General features: G+C 37.4%; 1 protein-coding gene across 1 annotated transcript in view; it reads left to right on the top strand.

Moving 5' to 3' along the window:
- The window catches only part of LOC139028767 (F-box/LRR-repeat protein 7-like), a 40,078-nt gene that overhangs the window by 3,009 nt on the left and 15,309 nt on the right, over positions 1–21,760 (top strand). Inside the window, exon 6 of the mRNA XM_070446864.1 lies at positions 1,152–1,268. Within this exon, the coding sequence (XP_070302965.1) occupies positions 1,152–1,268 (117 nt within the window). The remainder of the gene's footprint in view (positions 1–1,151; positions 1,269–21,760) is intronic.

The raw sequence follows: 21,760 nt of genomic DNA, 5'->3' as shown, positions 1-21,760 counted from the left end.
TTTGTGTGTGTGTGTGTGTGTGTGTGTGTGTGTGTGTGTGTGTGTGTGTGTGTGTGTGTGTGTGTGGTGTGTGTGTGTGTGTGTGTGTGTGTGTGTGTGTGTGTGTGTGTGGTGTGTGTGTGTGCATTTGGTGCTTAGTAGTCAAGCAGTCAAATCAGATCAATCTTATTGGTCACATACACATGGTGCAGATTTTATGTGAGTGAGCGAAATGCTTGCTTCTAGTCCGTCCGTGCAGTAATATCTAACAAGTAATCTAACAAATTCACAACAACTACCTTATACACCAAATGTAAAGGGATGAATAAGATATTGTACATATAAATATATGGATGAGCAATGGCCCGTGCTGCATAGGCAAGATGCAGTAGATGGTGTAGAATACAGTAATATTACATATGAGATGAGTAATGTAGGATATGTAAAACATTATTTTAAAGTAGTCATGACTGTTCATCACACCTTTCTGTATCAAACACCTTCACTCCCTTACCTGACTGACGGCATGCAGTGTGTGTGTGTGCTGTGGTGCGTGTGTGTGTGTGCTTTAGTAGTCATTAATGTTCATCCACGCTGTATAGGTGAGTGATCAGAGAGTTCATCAGGTCTCCTGCAGTGCCTGACCTCAGAGGCTGACCCTCAGCTCCTGCCCTGGAGTCACTGACATGAGCCTGCACAAGATCAGCACCCCACGCTCTCCCACATCAGGTATGCTTCTGTGTATACGCAAACAGCCGCCTGTAAGTCACTCATTCATTCAGTCATTCACTCTTGTTTTCAGTCATTCACTCTTGTTTGTGGTGTGTGTGTGTGTGTGTGTGTGTGTGTGTGTGTGTGTGTGTGTGTGTGTGTGTGTGGTGTGTGTGTGTGTTGTGTGTGTGTGTGTGTGTGTGTGTGTGTGTGTGTGTGTGTGTGTGTGGTGGTGTGTGGTGTGTGTGTGTGATGTGTGTGTGGTGGTGTTTGGTGGTGTGTATGGCAGTGGTCTGTGTGTGTGTGTGTGTGTGTGTGTGTGTGTGTGTGTGTGTGCTGTGTGTGTGTGTGTGTGGCGTGCGTGCGTGGCGTGCGTGCGTGCGTGCGTGCGTGCGTGGCGTGCGTGCGTGTGTATGCATGTCCTTGTCCTGTGTCTGTGTGTGTGTATGTGTGTGTGTCAGGTTGTTGGATCTAAGTGGCTGCGGTAAGGTGAGTGATGCTGGTGTGAAGGCTGTAGCTGTGGCCTGTAGATGCCTGCAGCACCTGGACCTGAGCTCCACCGCCACAGGGAACAGAGGGTAGGCTACACTATCAGTGTGTCTTAAAAGGCACCCTATTTCCTTTATAGTGCACTACTTGTATTATGTGTTTATTTGGATCCTCATTAGCTTTTGCAGAAGYAGMGGATACTCTTCCTGGGGTCCATAGGGTTCTGATAGTGTACTATATAGGGAASCCGGTGCCATTTGGGACGGAGACTATGTTACAGGGCTACTATAATACATCACATACTCTGACTCAACCWGCACTTGAATTGCACTTCCACTGGTTGCCGTGTCTGTAACTTTGTTGACACACAACACATTAATATTGTTCATTGGACTCTTCCATTAATCTGCACACTATGAAAGGGATTGGTTATTCACTAGCAACAAACTACTAGAGACTTTAATGACCGTACAGTGACCACTGTCATAAAGACGCAATGATTAAGCTCTGACCACTGCTTTTAACCCAGCTGATTACTCGTCCAAACTTAAAGGACCCTACGAAATCGACTTTGATTGACCTCGTATTTACAAATATTCCAGAGAAATATTCTGGGAGTGAGGTATTTGCTTTGGATATTAGTGACCAATGCCTCATTGTATGTGTCAGGGATATACAGATGCCTAGATCCAAACCTTGTTTTATTAACAAGAGGAATTTTTATAATTTCAATGAATAGGCCTTTTTTTGTGATCTTTATTTTGGTGACTTTGATTTTATTCAGAGTTGGCTCTGAACCACTTTTCAAATGTTTCAATTGTATTGTAGATAAACATGCTCCCTTTAAAAAACTGAGAATTAAAAATAAGTATTGCCCTTGGTTCAGTTCAGCGCTATCTGAAGTCATACACAACAGAGATTCACAGACTCTGCAGTCTTTCAGGCGATTGAGAAATCTGTGTGTAAAACTAGTTAAAAAAGCAAAATTAGATATTATGTTAATACACTATCTGAATGTACAGGGAACCCAGCTACATTTTGGAAAGCTGTTACATCACTGAAGGGTTGTGTCTCCTCTTCTCTCCCCCAAATAATTAATTTAGATCCCGGCCCTATCACTAACAAAATTGATATCATTAATGCATTAATCACCATTTTATCTCCGCGGGTTATATATTTGAATGTATTTCAAAGGCAGCTCTTGAAAAGAGTAGTTAGGATGTAGATGGTGAAAATCTATTGAATGATACTGAACATGCTGGTCAGGAGTTTTCAGAAATTCACCGATAAAGAAGTCCTGGATGCTTTGCTAACATTAGACAGACAAAATCCACAGTGGCTAATCATTTGGAGCCTGGTCTGTTTAAGTGTGCAGCTCCCCTTATTGCTGACTCTGTAGCACACATTTTTTATTTAACATTGTTATCAGGAAGTATTCCAAAAGCATGGAAATCCGCATATGTGTTGCCACTCATTAAGGGTGGCGATACAAATGATCTTGACAACTTTCGCCTCATTTCAAGACTACCTTGTATAGCTAAGATTCTTGAATACTTGGTTAATGTACCAGTTCGTTCCTTTTTATCTGATAATTTWATTTTTTTATATAAACCAATCAGGGTTTAGGCCTCGGCATAGTACTACCACGGTAACAACGCTAGTTGTTAATGATCTTGTCAATGCCTCGGATGCTAAAAAGAGCTGTGCTGCCTTGTTCATTGACCCGTCAAAGGCGTTTGACACTGTTGATTATTCTGTTTTGCTAAAGAAGTTATCAAGAGTAGGCCTGGGATATACAGCCTGTTCATGGTTTCAGAATTATCTTAGCGACAGAACTCAGGCCATCTTACCAGATGGGGTTAAATCTGAATTTCTTGAGATTCAAAAAGGTGTTCCTCAGGGTTCGATTTTGGGTCCATTATTGTTCACCTTGTATATTAATGACATAGGAAACACTGTTAGTACTTGTAACATTCATCCCTATGCAGATGACACAGTTTTGTATTACTGTGCCACCTCAGTGCAGCAGGCCATTCGTGAACTTCAGCATGACTTTGATTCAATTCAGAAATCACTTACAGATCTTAAATTAGTGTTAAATACAAGTAAAACCAAGCTCATGCTGTTCTCTAGGTCACGAAATGTTGACCCTGAGGACCTGCATATGTGCGCTACAAATGGAGCCCAAATTGAGCGTGTTTATCAATATAAGTAYCTGGGTATCTTGATTGATGACAAGTTGTCCTTCATAACGCATATAGAAAATATGACTAAGGAGCTAAGATCCAAGAATTTTTTATATCAAAATAAATCATGCCTCAGTATTGAAAATACAATTCTCCCTGTATTGGATTTTGGTTATATTGTTTACTTGCATGTGCCAACCTCTGTTTTRAAACCCTTGGATGCAGTCTACCATTCTGCAATACGTTTTATCACAGGGGTTCATGTCCGGGCCTCTCATGGASATTCTTGTCCCGAAGCCACTCCTGCGTTGTCTTGGCTGTGTGCGTATTCTTGTTGTCCTGTTGGAAGGTGAACATTCGCCGCAGTCTGAGGTCCTGAGTGCTCTGGATCAGGTTTTCATCAAGGATCTCTCTGTACTTTTCTCCATTCATTTTCCCCTCGATCCTGACAAGTCTCCCAGTMCCTGCCACTGAAAAACATCCCCACAGCATGATGCTGCCACCACCATGCTTCCCCGTAGGGATGGTATTGGCCAGATGATGAGCAGTGTATGGTTTCCTCCAGACGTGATGCTTGGCATTCAGGCTAAAGAGTTCAATCTTGGTTTCATCAGACCAGATAATATTGTTTCTCATGGTCTGAGAGTCCTTYAAGTGCCTTTTGGCAAACTCCAAGAGTGCTGTCATGTGCCTTTTACTGAGGAGTGGCTTCCGTCTGGCCACTCTACCATAAAGGCCYGATTGGTGGAGTGCTGCAGAGATGGTTGTCMATCTGCAAGGTTCTCCCATCTCCACAGAAGAACTATGGAGCWCTGTCAGAGGGACCATTAGGTTCTTGGTCACCTCCCTGACCAATGCCCTTCTCCCCCGATTGTTCAGTTTGGTTTGCGGCCAACTCTAGGAAGAGTCTTGGTGGTTCTAAACCCCTTTCCATTTAGGAATGATGGAGGTTCTTGGGAACCTTCAATGCTGCAGACATTTTTTGGTACCTTTACCCAGATCTGTGCCTCGACTCAATCCTGTCTCTGAGCTTTACGGACAATTTCTTCGACTGCATGGCTTGGTTTTTTCTCTGACATGCACTGTTAACTRTGGGACCTTACATAGACAGGTGTGTGCCTTTCCAAATCATGTTCAATCAATTGAATTTACCACAGGTGGACTCCAATCAAGTTGTAGAAACATCTCAAGGATGATCAATGGAAACAGGAGCTCAATTTTTTTGTATCATAGCAAAGGGTCTGAATACTTATGTAAATAAGGTATTTCTGTTTTTTATTTTCATTACATTTGAAATAATATTTTAAAATATGTTTTCACTTTGTCATTATGGGGTATTGTTGGTAGATTGATAAGGATTTTTTTTTTATTTAATCAATTTTAGAATAAGGTTGTAACGTAACAAAATGTGGAAAAGAGGGGTTCAGCGATTTATGAAAACAGCAGGGTCGCGTATGAAACCAGTCTAACAAAATGATTTTTACCCAAAAGCCATCTCCCTGTTTCTCTCTGACAACGATCATTAGTGACTGTGCTGTGGCTTAGTGAAAACTCCACTGTAAAATCAGAGGCCAGACGAGACAGCCTGCAGTTGTATGACCCAAGTACTGCCCCCCTTGCCCAGGTAGACTCAGAGTACTGCATGGGCCGGCCTGCCACCTGTTATTGGTTATGAGTGAGACTGAGCTGGGAGGAGGGAGGTCAGCCCAGCCAGTGTACCTGGATCTTCCAGACAGAGAGGCCAGCCCAGTCAGGACAGCAGCAGTCCAGACCAAACGGGGGAAGAGGTCAGGCTAGCCTCCTCACTGAGCTGGTCTGGGACTTGGAGGCACTGTTCTAGTAGGCCAGCCTGTTTGTTTAGCTTGGCACGGTGGGTGGAACTTATAGAGAGATTGCCTTTGGGAGTGTGTCTGGCCCATGACCATGGTTGGAGTCAATTCTTTTTTACAATTCAGGAAGTAAACTGGACTATTCAATTCCCATTTTTCCAGGAATATTGAAGATCTGAATTTGAAATGGAAATTGACCCCAACCCTGGTGTCTCCTGTTTTTACATTGTGCCAACACAGTACATCATTTGACGGTTAACCATAGTTACTGCTTCATTTGGTGGTGAACATCTAACAATCTAAACAGAACCACCTGGTGACCTAAACCCTTCGTCCCAGGAATAGGTTTAATTATGAGGTCTTGAAGAAACCTGCCCTTAGCAGAACCGATACACTCCCATTGGCCTGTCTTGGTCCCTGGTGGGAAAGGAGACTGTCTGGGCTTGCCCTCAACTATGTGGAAAACAAGATATAGGAGTTAGATTTGGTCTCACTGTCCGTCGTTTCACAGTGTGTGAACGCTTAATTCATCATTGGGAGAATTTCTGCTGGCCATTTGTTGATGAAAACACATGATTTCCACCGTCTTCTGGTTGGGTGATGGCGCTCCAACCCCCTCAACACCAGATAACACTGATAGAAACACAGAAAAAGCACAGACAGAGAAAGATAGAAGTGGAGAAAGAAGACACGATGACTCACAAGGTTCCCAGTCTTACGTTTCGGAAGAAGGATGCCCCATTGATGTCAGCGAAAGCCCGTCTGGGATTGAACCCAGCCTCTCCTTAGGTTCCTGGAGAGAGAATAGAAGAGAGGGAGGGAGAAGTGGGAGAGAGGAGAGCAAACAAAGAAAGAGAAGGGTGTGGTAGAGAAAATTACAAACATATATAACGAGACAGACAGGGAGGGGAGGGGAGGAGAGGAGGCGGGCGTAGGGACGGTGGACGGAGGAGGGACGTATGGACGGAGGGAGAGGGAGGGAGGGAGGCTGCAGTTACGTTTACTTGTTGAGGAAGCCCTTGAGGGACGCTTGGCCAGGCTTTGACTTTGACAACGGATCGAGGAATCCTTGATCTGTTTTCCAAATATTACTTACAGAGGAGGAGATGAGATAAATTAGATTTTGAGAGGGCTTTTACAATAGTGACAGAGTGGATATAAAGAGGAGAGGCCTGTTGAAAAAAAATTTTTAAATTATATATTTATAATATTATATTAATTTAATAAAAATATTAAATTTAAAATAAATTTAATAAAAATTTTTATAGAAGTTATAATTATAAATTAAAATTCAATAATTTATATTAATTTAAAAATAAGACAAAAAAAAAAAAATGATAGTAAAATAACTATTTATATTAATATTTATTTTTATAAAATGTATATTAATTTTTATAACAAATATATAAATATATATTATTATTTTATATAAAAAAAAATAATAAAAAACATTATAAATAATAAATACAAATATAAGATAAGTAATTAAATATTAATAAATTAATTATTAAAAAATTTTTAATTTATTAATAAAAAATTTTAAATATATTATAATTTATTAATATTAATATTTATATATTATTAATAATATAATAAAAAATAAAATATAAAAAATTATTTAATTAAATAAATAATTATATTATAAATTATGTATAATAATTTATTATTATTAATAATTAATTTTTTATTAAAAAATTCAAATTATTATTATTATTATAATATATTTTACATAAATCTTAAAATTATAATCTTTTATAATTTATAAAAAATATATTATATTACATATAAATATAATTATAATAAAAAAAATTTATAATAGTGAAAAAAATATAAGTTTTAAAAACTATAAATAAAATTATAATATATAATAAGATAATTAAAAATATTTATTATCATAATTATTTGTACAAAAATTAGTAAATATATAAGTATAGTCTCTCGACGTTCTTTTATATTTAAAATTTTTAAATTCCATTATCCATAACTAATATATAAATAAATCTTATTTATATATTTTTTTAATCTATACTAATTATAATGTATATATTATTCATAAATATATAATAAATTTTTTTAAAAAAACGTATGGTACTATCTAAATTTGCTTTAAATCATGTGGCAGCATACATAATAATAACTATTTATCTGAAACTAACTTTTATATTAAATTAAAACTACCCATGTCAGATATAATATCTTTAATCGTTGCGTTTATAATTAATATTAATTTTCAAAAAAATCTATTATTCGTTTTAGTTATAATTTTATTTTATAATATAAAAATAAATACTTTTATATATTTAATAATAATACCTCATAAACTTTATATAAATATAATTTAAATATCAACAATTAATTAATTTAATATATATTATCATCATGTTTTATAATGATTACATTATAATACACTCTTCCATAACTCTGCATCCATTAGTTACACTGAAATAATATTTATATAAATATATCCATATTATTACCGTTTTAAAATAGATTGTTAATAAAAATGTTTTTATTATAATGAATATCAAAATCCTAACATATCATTTATATTAAATAAATTAAAGAAATAAAATATCTTATTAATTTAAATAAGTATGTATTAAATACTATAGCTGTTTTATATTTATACTAACAAGTTCGATTCTAATATATTATTCAACTTTAATGATTTATTTAAATTATAAATAATAAATTTCATAATAATATCTCCGTGATGTTGTATTTATTTATAATTATTATGTTACTTCCAATACGTTTTATTATTTAATTTTACATAAATTATTAAGTTAATCGAAATAATAATCTTATTAATCCACCTCAATTTCAATTTTTATCATTATTTTAATTTTTTATAAAATTTAAATTATTATTCAAAAAAAAAAACAAATAAAATAATATTATATTATTATTAAAATATTATAAGTAAAAATATAACAATTTATGAAATTTTAATTAAAATTTATATTGAAATAATGAATTATTAGTATTTAATGTTATTTTTTTATTACTCACTAAATTAATTATAGATATAGTAATTTTAATTTAAATTAATATAAATAATAAAAATTTAAAAAAAAATTTTATAATAAGTGACATTTTCATAACTCTTAAGTTCTACAGTGATAATCTTACTTACTAGATTCACAATCAAAATATTAGTAATTAAATTTAAATATGTACATCCTCCTTCAAAAGGTAATTTAAAACTCGTTCTCACACATCCGATTTATTGTATACATAACTTATTCCTGGACTGCAGTAACACGGAGGCATCGCCTGACACATACGCAGTCAGAAAGAGGATAACGCATCATGCCACACGCACGCTACTACGCCACACAGCTCCAGAGAGAATACTGTCTGGGAGACAGACTAAGGCTCCCTTTGAGCGCTTAAGCTCAATGGGGTTATCTCGCGCTTGCACTGCAAGCGGGTCGCAGATTAATACCATGGTGGAAACAAACCAATCTACAGCTGTTATGTAATTACTAACTAACAGAATTTATTAGGCGCTTACACTAGCCCAGGCTCGCAAAACACAACACATAGACACACACACACAAACCACACTACTAATAAACACACACACACCTCACACAACACACAAGCACTCCATCTTGAGTCATCTTGCAGCCATTGAAAAGGTCACTGGAAATGGTGCAAATTAATTTCATTACATCGCTCGACACAAAGCTGTGTTTGCATTTAGTGGCAAATAAAAGGCATTTATATATGAGTGGAACGGAGGATGGTGTGTGATTGATTCTCGGGAACAGATGTGATACCTCTGCTCTAATTGAGATCTGGAAGCGTCACATGTCTCTCTCCTCTTCGTCTTCTAAGGGTGATACGCCTCGGCTGCACTGTGGCTTGGAAAGGGTGAGAATAAAATGAAGTTACTGCCATCTCTCTTTTAACCTGGCTAGTAGTAGACAGAGCCAATCAAAAGTGTCTATACCAGAGAAAAGGGACCAGTGAGATAGAGGTGGAATAGAGATGTGCACCACCCGGACTGGTATTGGAATTCTAGAGGAAAAAGGTGAGGAAGAGCCAAGGTGGGCGCCAATTTGAGTTAGTGCGCCGACCCCGACGTCTCGCCATTTTCATAGAGAAGAGAAGTGTGGATATGCAAAAGTCTTCTCTGTACCCACACACACTTCTTATAACAAAAGGCATTTTGCATACCAACACAATAATGTCTTCGCTCTTCACTGCCAAAGTGGGGACCCCGTTTAATTAGCAAACAGCGACTTGCCATGGTATTCAGGAATGTTTTCAGGCGTCTTTAACGATGGTTGTTGGAGTGTTGAAGTTTACTAAACTCGTTATTCTGCGTACATAATCAAAAGTGAGGGGAATATTGTACTGGGCGCAACGATTTGTGGTGCGTTCACGTGCTTGGAACTCGGTTTGAGTAATGCCATATTGGCTAATGCGAACTCAAGCTCTGTCAACTTAAAAACAAAAAGTACAGCTATTGCTGCTCATATATAATGAATACAAATTATTATAGAATAATACAAATCACTCACTATAAAATTACATTGTCATTTATTTCATATTTAATGGTTTTGTTGTTCCATTATAAACTCTGAAAATGCTGTTTTATCAGGCATTTCCTTATCGTATGTGAACGCAAAGTTCTTCAGCATGTGGAGAGTTGTGAGCTCAGAGAGGAAGACATATGATTTACCCAGTTAGTAATTACGAGTTTGGAGGTGGGATTAAGCTCATATCTTTGAGAATTACGAGATATATTAAACACAGCATTATGGTACCATCCTAGATACATGAACCAATTATATCTCCATTATTACGGCAGCGTATGGTCTTCGTATAATATATTACCTATCATTTACAACGCCTAGCACTCTCACCGTTATTAACTTTTTGTAACTACAAATGTGTTAATCCATTTCACCTTTAAACCTAGTTTCGCATCATGTCAGTCCGAGTAGTTTATTACTGATTAGGCTTCTTCTAAAGTATCAGGCGGCATAGGGGTCTTCCAAAACGAGTCTGTGTGGATGAGAGGAAGGCATAGAGCGAAGTTGAGATTAGTGATGATCCTTATTTCTAAGCTGAACAGCTAGTTAACATGCCTATCGATGAAGATTTAGGACTTTAATAAGGTGTACTTTGCAGCTTTGTAAGAAGAAATGACGGAGAGGTAGATGGTTGTACCAGCGTGCGTTGAACAAGGTGTGATTCGTGAAGCTCGGTTTGAAGCGTAAATGATGCCTCCGCAGGACATGGACCTGTCGTGAGCTAGTTGCTTTTTTCCACTACTACCTGTCTGGCCTGTGGACAATTTGCAAGAAAGTTGTCAGACATGCAATCCACTGGCTACGCTAAAAAATTAAATAAATTCGTTCTAGATATAACTATTAAAAGTAGTTACCTAATGTCTTGTTGTAGACCCAGGACCTTACACTTGTTTGCCTTGGATACATTTTTGTAATAAACTTTGTAGATTCTTCTATTTGTTTTATTTAAAACTTCAACATTTGTTTATTAGGCTTATAAAGGGTGTTTAAACATTGACCACCTTTCAATTCCCAGTTATTGTTAAAGGATATTTCCAATTTAAATTATATTCCCCAGATTAATAACTTTATTGACTGATGTTACTTGCAACTCGTTACAACATCTATCGTCACCAAACGAAAATATTTTTAGAAGTTATACATTGCAATTTGGTAGGTTATATGTTAACCCCTTCATTCCAATCTTCAAAAGTATTTCTTATTGTTTTTCGAATACCTTGTAACTTGTCTCCCATTCTTAACTTTGTGAAAAAAATTACATCCGTCATTTGTGGCAATAATAGACCCAAACTTTCTAATGATAACCGCACTTTCTGTTTAGTTTTCCGAAATGTAACACCGGTTTCGGGATTTCATATACAAATTGCGTTATGCATGCGATAAGGGCTTTCGTAGTTGGATGAGTGCAGAGATGATATTATTGCCCATCCAAATTACAGATATAGGTGTACACAAGAATATAGCTCTTTTTCTGATTGATTGAATAGCGTATCAAATATACTCTTAATCTATATACCTATAATATTACTCAAACACATAAACATTGTTTTACTTTCGTCATTGGTTTATGTTACTTGTCTTTGTGTTTGGATCTGAAGGAGGAACAGTTTATGAATCATTATATATGACATATAATGTTTGTAGTGAAGTTAATGGTGTTAGTTATACATGACTTAATCATCCTCGGAATTGCAAAACTGTCAAGAGATATCTAATATTATTACAAACGGTGTACTTGTGGCATAAGAAAATACCTGAAGTACCTATTCTGTATCCTGCCCAAAAATCTCAAGGTAAATCTTAGATTCATAACCATTTCTCTATGAATAGGGAGACAAGGTTTAGAGTAAAGGCAAGGAGATACCTCGTTTATATATATAAGCAAAAGGATCAGCGGTCTAACTTAGGTATTTGTAAGCCTATGCACTGAGTATACCGCCACTCAAAGGCTACGCTCAACGTGGACGTCAGTTTCTTCATATTTCTCCCGTAACGAAAGAGAACCCGCATGGGGAGTATATATGTCGGATAATTAGAACATACGTGGCGGTGTTCTTAATAAGTTAGGTGTCCTTCATGAGCTACATCTAATCAATTATCTAATAGAGATGTTAAGTTTACATGAGTAGCATAATCAATAAAAGTGTGATTATTAATTGAGTTATACTCTGTAAATTAGAAATTGCTTAGTTAGTGGAGAAACTAGGTGTGCTCTTTCAAGTTCGTCCCATACACCCAAACAAACTCCAATATATAACTGGTTTAATTTATAATATTATTTCTATACACAAACAGTAGAAATTAAAATGCACTGTCACAAATTGACATTAGCATATTGGTGTATAGATTCAGGTTTTGGTTGGCAAAGAAGTTCTTGCATTTATGAAAACTAAATTGTGTGGTGAAATAAATAGCAAAAAGGATTTCAACTGCTCCACATATTGATTTGACTGTTATATGGAACAGTTTGCTGATGTGTCAAGCTTTTTAACAAATAGGAAATGAAACTATAACCCTCCTTCCTATATTACAATAATATACAGGCTCTAATTACATAGACGTTAAGACCAGGTATTTCACCAGGTCTTTTACAAGTTGTGAATATAAACTAACATGACTGACATATATCTTTAGATAGACTCAAGTGATCTGTCTACACAATCTTTGTTGCGTGGCTTGTTTTCATACTGTGCTTCCCATCTCTCTATGAGGTACGATATCTTATGTAAATGTTTAGCTGTGTTTATCCAACTCTCTCAGACAGTAGCTGTACCGAATATCTCATACGACTTACACTAGAACTTTCACAGCTATCCAGTGAAAAACTCTAATGTTTAGCAAGTTGTTCATGTAAAAAATGGTTATTCCTTTTGTTTGGTATATGTAACAGTCCTTGTATTTTGTCACAGATCAGCCAATGAGTGATGTTGAGAATGTCTCGGAGGTAGGCTCGTGTGAAAGTGATGTGTGTATGTGATCGTTCGTGGTGTTTAGCATGTTTGTGTGTTGTGTGTGATATTGTGCTGTGTGTTGTTGGTGTATGTCAAATTAGTCCAAGCCATTTAGATATGGCTGTTTCCACAAAATGGTCCCTTTTAGCATCCTTTGATATATTATATAGTATTAGTCGAAATTGTGTGCCTGATTAACTTTCACAATAAGCGGCTGTTTATATTGATTGAAATACAGTATATTTTTTATATATTGAATATAGTATACTTGATATAATTTTTATGTAGTGTTGCCAAAATCAGCACTCTCTTGACATGTTTTCTACTGTGCTTTGCTTGTTTTCTCAGCTATTTCACCGAATTACCCTCTAAAAACGTATCAGTTGGTATCACCAATCAATTGATAAAGCATCTTATGTGTATATTTTGTTGCTTTGAACAGTCATGTATTTTTCTAGAGATAGAGTAATTTATTTATTTCATTGTGATTTAGTGATTATTCAGTTGTTAAGGGAGATAAAAAAAGAAAAGAAAACGTTTCCTCGTATCTCTAATGGTCAACCCGTGTGGTCTTGTAAAACCTGAACTCTTCATTTGTTAATGATGAATTATTGCTTTTTTAATATTCAAAGAAAACATTTGAAAACTTGATAAAACTGTGAGGTCGCATATACCTTATTACCATATTAGACAGTGGAGAAAACTGTCTGCGCTCTTAAAGCCCAATTAAAAATAATTGGAATTGCCCCTCCCGTGCAACAAAGCTTACCTTAATTCCCGTTAAGAAAGGGATATTATGATAGTGATATTTAAGATGATAATAGATCATCCTTTACTTCTAACCTACGTTATTTGATTTGTGTGGTTTTATAAGGATAATCTTCTTAGTTATAGATATTTTTTTTGTTAGAGTTATCTTTTGAGTATTGAGTTTGAACGTTATAAAAACAGTGCATTTTAATTGTTGATACATTAGTGCTTCTTTTAAACTCTTTCCAGTCACCCAAACTTAACCCAAAGATCAAGTGAAAAGGGCTCATATTTTGTTGTGAAAATAATAATCACATGTGCGTGGTCTGGTAGTAAGTTATCATAGCGCTAAGGCTAATCGAGCTAGTTTGAACATCTAACCCCATCTCATGATGAGTCGACGGAACTGTTGTGCTGGTGTCTGCCGCTTCTTAAATAGCCTACCCGTTCGGACCACTTTGCATGAGCATTTGTGATCTTGATGGTGTTTACCTATGATGCAGTGTCTCGGAGAACAGGGAACTAGAGAATGGCAGCTTGTCTCGAACTTGTGTATCTCTGGTCTCATCGGTTGCATAGCAACTGCGGACACGCAGATCACGTAGTAGAGCATGCCTTTACTAGAAGGTTAGAATTTCCATCTTGGTGTTCTGCATGTGAGGTTCCTTACAGATTGGTGAAACTTTAATTGAAGGGCATTTATGGATATATCGTTTCTTTAATAGGAAGAATACTATCTAAACCAAGGATCAAGACATTCCATTATATCAAAATGTTTACTATAGTTTTACATCTATCGTAAATATGGAGAGCTAATTACATGCTTGTTAAAAGTGTTACCTGTTTACAAACTGGTTAGAGTTGTAAACATATGTGTGTATATTTTAGGTCTGATGGGGTACAGATGGTGTGCTACTAGGCGCTCTCCTCGAGTAGGCATTTTGACTCACTAGTTAAGTATGTACTTCGCAAGACTCACCAATCTCTACACTAAATATGGTTAAATTATACAATTTATTTATTAAGTCTCAATAAACATAGTCTTAATGTTAACTGGCAGATTGTCCCCTTTAATTATACCACGAATTATTACCTTATAGATAGTATATTTATGTGCAATTCAGAATAGTTTACACCCTCTTTAGACCGTTTTCTTCCTATAGAACAAGTCTGACTTTCAAGGCCAATGAGTCTATACCCTATATTGTATACATATATTATCTCTCTACTCAGCTGCTCTGACCTCATACCTAAATCCACTCTATCTCACCTAACCTCGAACTATGGACAGAAACTGAGAAAAATTCTATAACAGCCCTATGGTCATGAGAGGATTGTGCCAACGGTAATTAGGAACCAGACTTTCACACTGACTCCACAGTAGCGTATCCACAAATAGATATCATCCTTTTGTCTAAGAGGTTCAATTAAAGGTCCATGTGTGTGACTGTTTAATAACCCCACTAAGTACTAGCGCTTTTGAATGGGGCAAACCAATTAGTCAAAAAAAGTGCATATTTCAGAGGAAAGTATGTTTCTGAAGCCCAGCTTATGTAGTCCACTAATTAATCCCTTTCACCCAATATTTTTAATCCCCTTTCTCGGTAGGCAAACCGATTCCATTACCAGACGTATAATATGTGTAAGATGTGGGGATGTTCAGTAAGTGAGATAACACATATTTCGTGCCTTCTGTAAGTGTCAGTTTAAATCCTGAGATAAGTGTGGGTATAATAGTATGTACTCAATGCGTTCAGATTCTACACGAACACTATTTGGCAAAGCTCCAGTCAAGACTTTTCATGAATATGACAGTTCCGTTGTAGAACGCTTAGTGTTTAAGCTTCGTGGACCGCCTATGTGGGTCGTGTTCCGTTGGAGTCATAGAGTCGGGGTTCGATGGGGCTAGTAAGGTGTAAGTTCTGAGCTTTTAGCGTGTGTGAGTGCGATGAAGCTAGCGGGGGTTCGTATTGATTTCTAGCTGTGTAAAGGTCCGTTCGATGGGTAAGCTTGAGTCGTGATAAGTTGTGTACGTGAGTAAAGCAAACGTATCTCCAAACTCTTAACAATCTTGCAGTATTTTAGTTTTTGGAGGATAATTTATTTGGTTACAGCATAGTCTTCTCTGTTTCGATAAAACTACCTGCTGTAACTCTGAAAACTTCCTACGCAAAGAAATGCCGGGTGAACATTAGGACTATGTTTAGAGAAGTGCATAGTGTCTAGCAACTTGATGAAATAGATTTGTATTCTTATTCTGCATAATATTGTATGGCTTTCGCATATTTAGATATATGGGTTTAAGAGTCGACCTTGGTCAGTTCCAGAAGGTGATTTCTAAATTGTAAACATAGAACCATCTAGAAAAAGCTTATGATAGTAGAAATAAAAATTTTCTAAGAGATTGGAGGTTGGTTCCTTTGAACAGAACTCACAGCAAGAGGTCCAGAAATTTTGTTGATTTATTCAATACAAGTGGGGGTGTATTGTAAAGGAGCGCTTTCACCTTAAAAGGCTCCTAAGCGAGCCACCTGAAATAGGAGTCCCGTGTGGCGTATATAATAATCCGAAGAAGTGAGACACTCAGTCAGTCACTAGTCCTATAGTGGTTAACAAGGCGCTTTTGAACAATTCCTCTTTCCCTCCCTTCTCGTATCCACCTACCATATAACTCCCTAGTTCCCCCTTATGTGGCTGAGTCATTGGTACCGTATCTTCCTACTTGCAATATTTTAACACGCCCCACTTGGCGCGCTAGTTAAGGACATGCTCGGACGTGTCCCTAGGTACCACCAAATAAGTAACACATTTATCTTGAATTAGCAAGTTTATTGATACTTTTCGCCTCTTTTTCAAAGGAACTAACCTTTGTATAGCTAAATGGTGTCTGTTCGAATACTGTTTGGCACAGCGTTAAATGTGACCTTAGTTTCTACGTACTCTCCTTTTATATCTGATAATTTAGTCTATGTTTTTTATTACATCCTAACCTCGATCTACGTGGTTTCTTTAGAGAGCCACTGAACATCCTTAAGAGTACTTACCGACTCTCTATGGATATCCTCCGTTGATCTTCAATTACCACGCTAGTTGTTATATGGTGCGGATTCGTCAATGCTCATTCTCGCGCTTTGGAATATTGCACTCTCAAAATTAGCTGTAGGCATGCTCTGTGTCTCCAGTGCGCTAGTTCGCCTCGTAACAGAGCGGATATTGGACTTATCTTCTGTTTTTAGTTATTACAGTGGTTATTTGTCTTAGAAGAAGTTCTTTGCAGTAGGTAATGGCCATAGAGGTGAGTTCACCGCAGAACCTTATGTGATATTCCTCGCGTAATTGTCAGCAATGTGTAACTTGTGACCGCTCTATGTGAGGCATACAGGTCCTAACTTATCAGAATTGTGGTCGATTTGTAAATCTTCTGATACTTTCTTGTATGCATTCATAAGAATGGATAGTGTCCCATTACACGTGAGTGTGTCTCGATTACTCCTCTCGGCGGTCCAATGTGAGTGGGTCGCTCCTACGCTCTGTTCTCTAAGAGTCCATAACCGGCGTGATTGGTCAATGTGTCCACGTAAGGTCTGTGTGTGGACAAATGTAGTGTCGAATGGATTAATATTTTAAAAATATGTGGTATCATGTATAAATATTACCTAGTGGTGGAATCTGAAACTTGATCATTTAAAACATTTTATAATATGGAAGCCTCCAGAACATACGTTAGCCCCATAATCATTTTTTTTTTTAGTACTTGTGGGGTTGGTAGACATTGGGCATCTAGTCTCCGTGTATGCAGGATTTACACTGACGGTTTCTTGTGTTGCCCCATATTGAAATTTCATACGTGTGCAACCTCAGATGCGAGGCCTATGTTCGTGGAACTATTCCAGCATGTATTGGATTGCTTCTGTGTGTCAATTTGTCATCTAGAGTAATACACTCCTGACAGAATCAGCTAAGGTTGAGTGCTTTAAAAAATCTCCTACATAGTCAAGACGGAACACGGTTCAAAAGCTCATGCATGATTCTCTAGGGTCAGCGCACTTAGATATGTCGCTTGGATATCGCTGCAAGATCTCCACCTTTTCCCTAGTTATGATTGCTCCCGGATAGCTCTAAGAGCTGAGCCTCTCTGCGAAGAGTCCGTCCCATAACTTCTAGCGCGTCTATTTACTCATAAGCGCTTGTAAATATCCTTCTGCGTAATATATGAATGACAGAGCCACGCATGATGATCCATTCGAGTATAACAGACTTGAGTATGTAAAGAAATCATAGAACATAAGGATCAGACTATTAGATATCTCCAAGATATGTTTTAATGATGTCAGAACCTAAAATCAGTTGCCTCTAGGCTCATATAGAAAAATACTAATTCATCTCGGTGTATTGTCGCCACAATCTTTTGTGCCTGAACTGTGTCAGTCCTCTTGGTCTCTCAACTTGCAGTGTGCCTTGAGCCATCATGTGTTGTCCTTTCACACCCCTTGCGTATTGCCAGATGGACTATAGTCATTTAGGACCAATTAAGCGGCAATAACGTTTGTTATCACTCAGGGTTGTGGTGTATGTTCTTGGGATACCTTCTACCTTATGGACTAAATCGCTTCTCGCTCCACTTTGTAGTTTGCTACACAGTTCCCTCGGATGAATTCCGTTTCTCTTGCCAAATGCATCCGTGTGACGTGATCATATACTTGTCTTCCGTGTGTGGTGTGCTCCGATCTCGCACCACAGCTATACGTGCCAGGCTCTCTCAGATCTGAATTGGCCTCTAGAGTGCCTCCTGAGAATACCAAGCCGTTTCATGATGCTATTTAATGGATACTCTCTCCCTGGATGGCGCTCTCTATTCTCTATTTCAATGGTGTTCCCCTCGATCGCTGACAAATTGCTCTGCGCTTTTGAGAGTCCGTGTTGCGGTGCCACAATGAAATACTAATGTTGTGTCTGCTCTGACAAGGCTATGATGCTTGCCACTCTCACTCATTCGATCCTCTCCTGCTACAATAACGCGGTCCAGAAAGCTGATTATTCTTCTAGTTATGATCATTGCTCGGTCTGCCGGAAATTGTACTGTCATCAGCCGCTTTAGCGTTGATGGGGTTATAGCACTGCTCGCGCTGATCGCCAGTTGCTGTGCGTTCCTCAGACTTATTCCATGGCATTTAAGTGGAGTCTCTAATACTCTTTCATAGGAATCATACTTGACATATGATCCAGTTTAACCACCATGTATTTCTCATGGTTGCTGCAGTGAGATAGTCCTCTTTCTATCCAATAGGTGACTCTATTTGGTAGCAACCAGCACGTCCGGGAGCAAGAGTGCACATGGGCCTCTAGTTTCACCCTTTTTACTGTAGTGTGATGTCAAATATTCGTGCATTCGCATAGCTGCACTCCTCAATTAATGCCTCGTACAGCGTTGAGGAGTGCGTGGTGAGTCACCGATTTCGCCGTCGCAGAGTGTACTGCAAGAGTGCAGACCGATTCCCCATATGCTCTTATATCTCTCGCAAGCGTTCAACTCACCTCACGTAGTCTCCACGAGGAGAACATGATATCGGAGAATAGCGTCAATGGGTGCGAGGCTGGGTAGTTCAATTAATGGTCTCATATTACAGTGTCATCCTCTCCTTTCCGAAAGCTACTTCATTCGCTCCACTTTCTCTCCCTGATTGTCCCGTATTGTTCAGTGTGGGTACTCGCAGGGCCATAAACAGGTTACCGGAAACCCCGTTCTTATGATTGAGGTGAGTTCCCGTATATTAAAACCCACTATTTACCATTTTAGGAATGAATGAGGTTTCTTAGGGAACTCTTGTCTCTCATATTTGGCAAGAACATTTTTGTATGGTGTAACTCTCTCCTACTCCTCTTCATATTGTGACTAGTTGCTTCTGTCGCTACCTTCACATCCCCGTGTCTGCGAGTGCTCTCATATACAAACTCGTGGTCATACTATATATCTCTTCCGCAACATTGTCATTCGATGGTTGCTTTATAGGGTGGTTCTTTCTCTTGAACATGGCGACTTGGTATTACGTATCCTGGTGTACGAGATCAAACATCTCTACATAGTTACATATGTGTATGTTCGTAGTCGCTTTCCATAATCATTGTTCTATCCATAGGTTGATTAATTTACCACATGTGTGTGACATCCATCTGTGTCCAGTGAGTTAGTTAATATGTATAACGAAACACCACTCCTACTTAAAAATAGGAATTAGTATTTCAATGGAGACAGGATCATCACCCTATTATTTTAGATGTGTATCATAAGTCAAGGGTCCGTCCTATAGATATCTTTAACATTTACAATATATTTGTGATGTCAATAACAGACCAGCTTATCTTTGGTTGTCTTCCTTATATGTTCTCCAGTATTAACATTGTGTGGACCTTCTAATATTGGATATTATTAATTAAACTTAGCGTTGTTCTTACTCTTCTTCGTATTTCAATATACTTATTTGGGACTCTCAATTGTTTGTGTTACACTTAGCTTGGATTAGGAGTTGTTGGTGATGTTAGAAATGCGCTCTCCTAATAACTAATATTTTCTATTATAACTCAATATATATTTAGGAAACGTGTCTGATTTATGATAAATACGTAACATTATAAATATCGTTGTTGGAAAAAGTGTGTCTTACATGAAAGATCTCTTTATTGATACACTTTTTCATTTAACTTTCTCGAATGATCGCTACATGAATTAAGTGCACATACTATATATTTTAGGTATATATTATAATGAATTGTAAAATATTTGTACTTACTAAATTTTTTTTAGCTATAACATATATTATATATAACAGAGCCTATATTAATGCTAATAATCGGTATCACTACTATAACTGTTTGAGAACAAATACATAATAGATTTTTTTAGGTGTTTCTCTTAATATCTTTTTGAATTTCGTTATTAATTGCTAAATATAACCAGCAAAAAAGTAATATATATATTAATACTCTGTAGCTTTGTCTGATTTGCTATGATTTGTCAACTTGCTGGCAGGTGAGCAGAGACAATGTGATAAGAAGTAAACTTGCTATTGCTCAGATACTGATGATGATTGTTGGTATTTACTCATAGAATTCCTCGTCACTGAATCTGTCCTCGTGTGTAAACGTTGTTGTCATCCGTGTAAACAATTGCCCAAGCCCTGAATGCAAGCTGCATACCCATGGACTTGGTGTTATGATGTAGTCCTACAACGTGCCCCCTGAGAGGGCTTAGCTGTGTGTATTTGGTAACTTGTTTAAATGTTGTCAACTGACTGCGTTTAGTGTTTAATTGACTGATGTCACTGACTGCGGTTGTGTAACTTGTGTGTTACTAGACTGTTCTAGTGGTTGTTAACGTTGTGTTCAACCATAACAGGGTGAGCTTGTTGAGCAAAGTACTGCAGCCATCTCATCTTCCACCATCTTTCTCTCAAACTGAGCTTCTGCCAGATTCAGCCAGAGGCCATTTTCCACATACCTTCAGCAGTGGTCAGTGCAAACTTTAAGGTAAATAAAAAGTCACACATTTGGCATTACAGTCAACGACGATATTAGATTGGTGGTTTTTCTTCCCACTAACGTAGCAATATATAAGGTTTAAACATTGGTTGAGGAGTGAAACTGTCCGTAGATCTGTTACCTTGGGATAACGCCGGAGGCTATAAACACAATAAATATGCATGATATAATTGAGAGGTAAAAAAAATCAAACGACCCTTAGGGAAATGTCAGTTTTATTCTGTTCAGGGATTATTTAATAAGGGCTTTATAAAAAAAAAGAGTCTAAATGTGTTCTTCTCTCTTACTCTTACTCATCTCTCTCTACTCTCCTTCTCCTTCTCCTCTCTCTCTCTCTCTCATCTCTCTTCTCTCTCTCTCTCTCTCTACTAACTCTCTAGGTTGGAAGGCTTTAACTGCATACTTCTAACGGGCTGTGCCTACATATCCCTACTGGAGATGGACATGATCAGAGACATTCAACCCCACTGTTACACTCTCTCTCCTCGTACTGACTTTTGATACACACAACAACACCCAACTATTATTGTTGACAATTGGTTATCAATCTAAAACTCCTCACAGTTGGCCAACAAGGTCTTTATGACTGTATAAATACAGCTTGAGTTGTTGATATAAGAATTGAAGAGTGGCCCACAGCACAAGTGTGTCAAGGGCTACTCCTTCATCACCTCCTTCATACAGTGATGTGTGGTCAGGCAAGCTTTAATCCACATTACATCTATCTAGTCAAGGTACTAAATATGTTGTTTAGATTATTTGATTATTTATTTTTATACATC

The sequence above is a fragment of the Salvelinus sp. IW2-2015 genome, linkage group LG15 (genome assembly GCF_002910315.2).
Source record: "Salvelinus sp. IW2-2015 linkage group LG15, ASM291031v2, whole genome shotgun sequence".
NCBI classification, from domain to species: domain Eukaryota; kingdom Metazoa; phylum Chordata; class Actinopteri; order Salmoniformes; family Salmonidae; genus Salvelinus; species Salvelinus sp. IW2-2015.
This window is presented reverse-complemented; position numbering and strand designations above follow the sequence as displayed.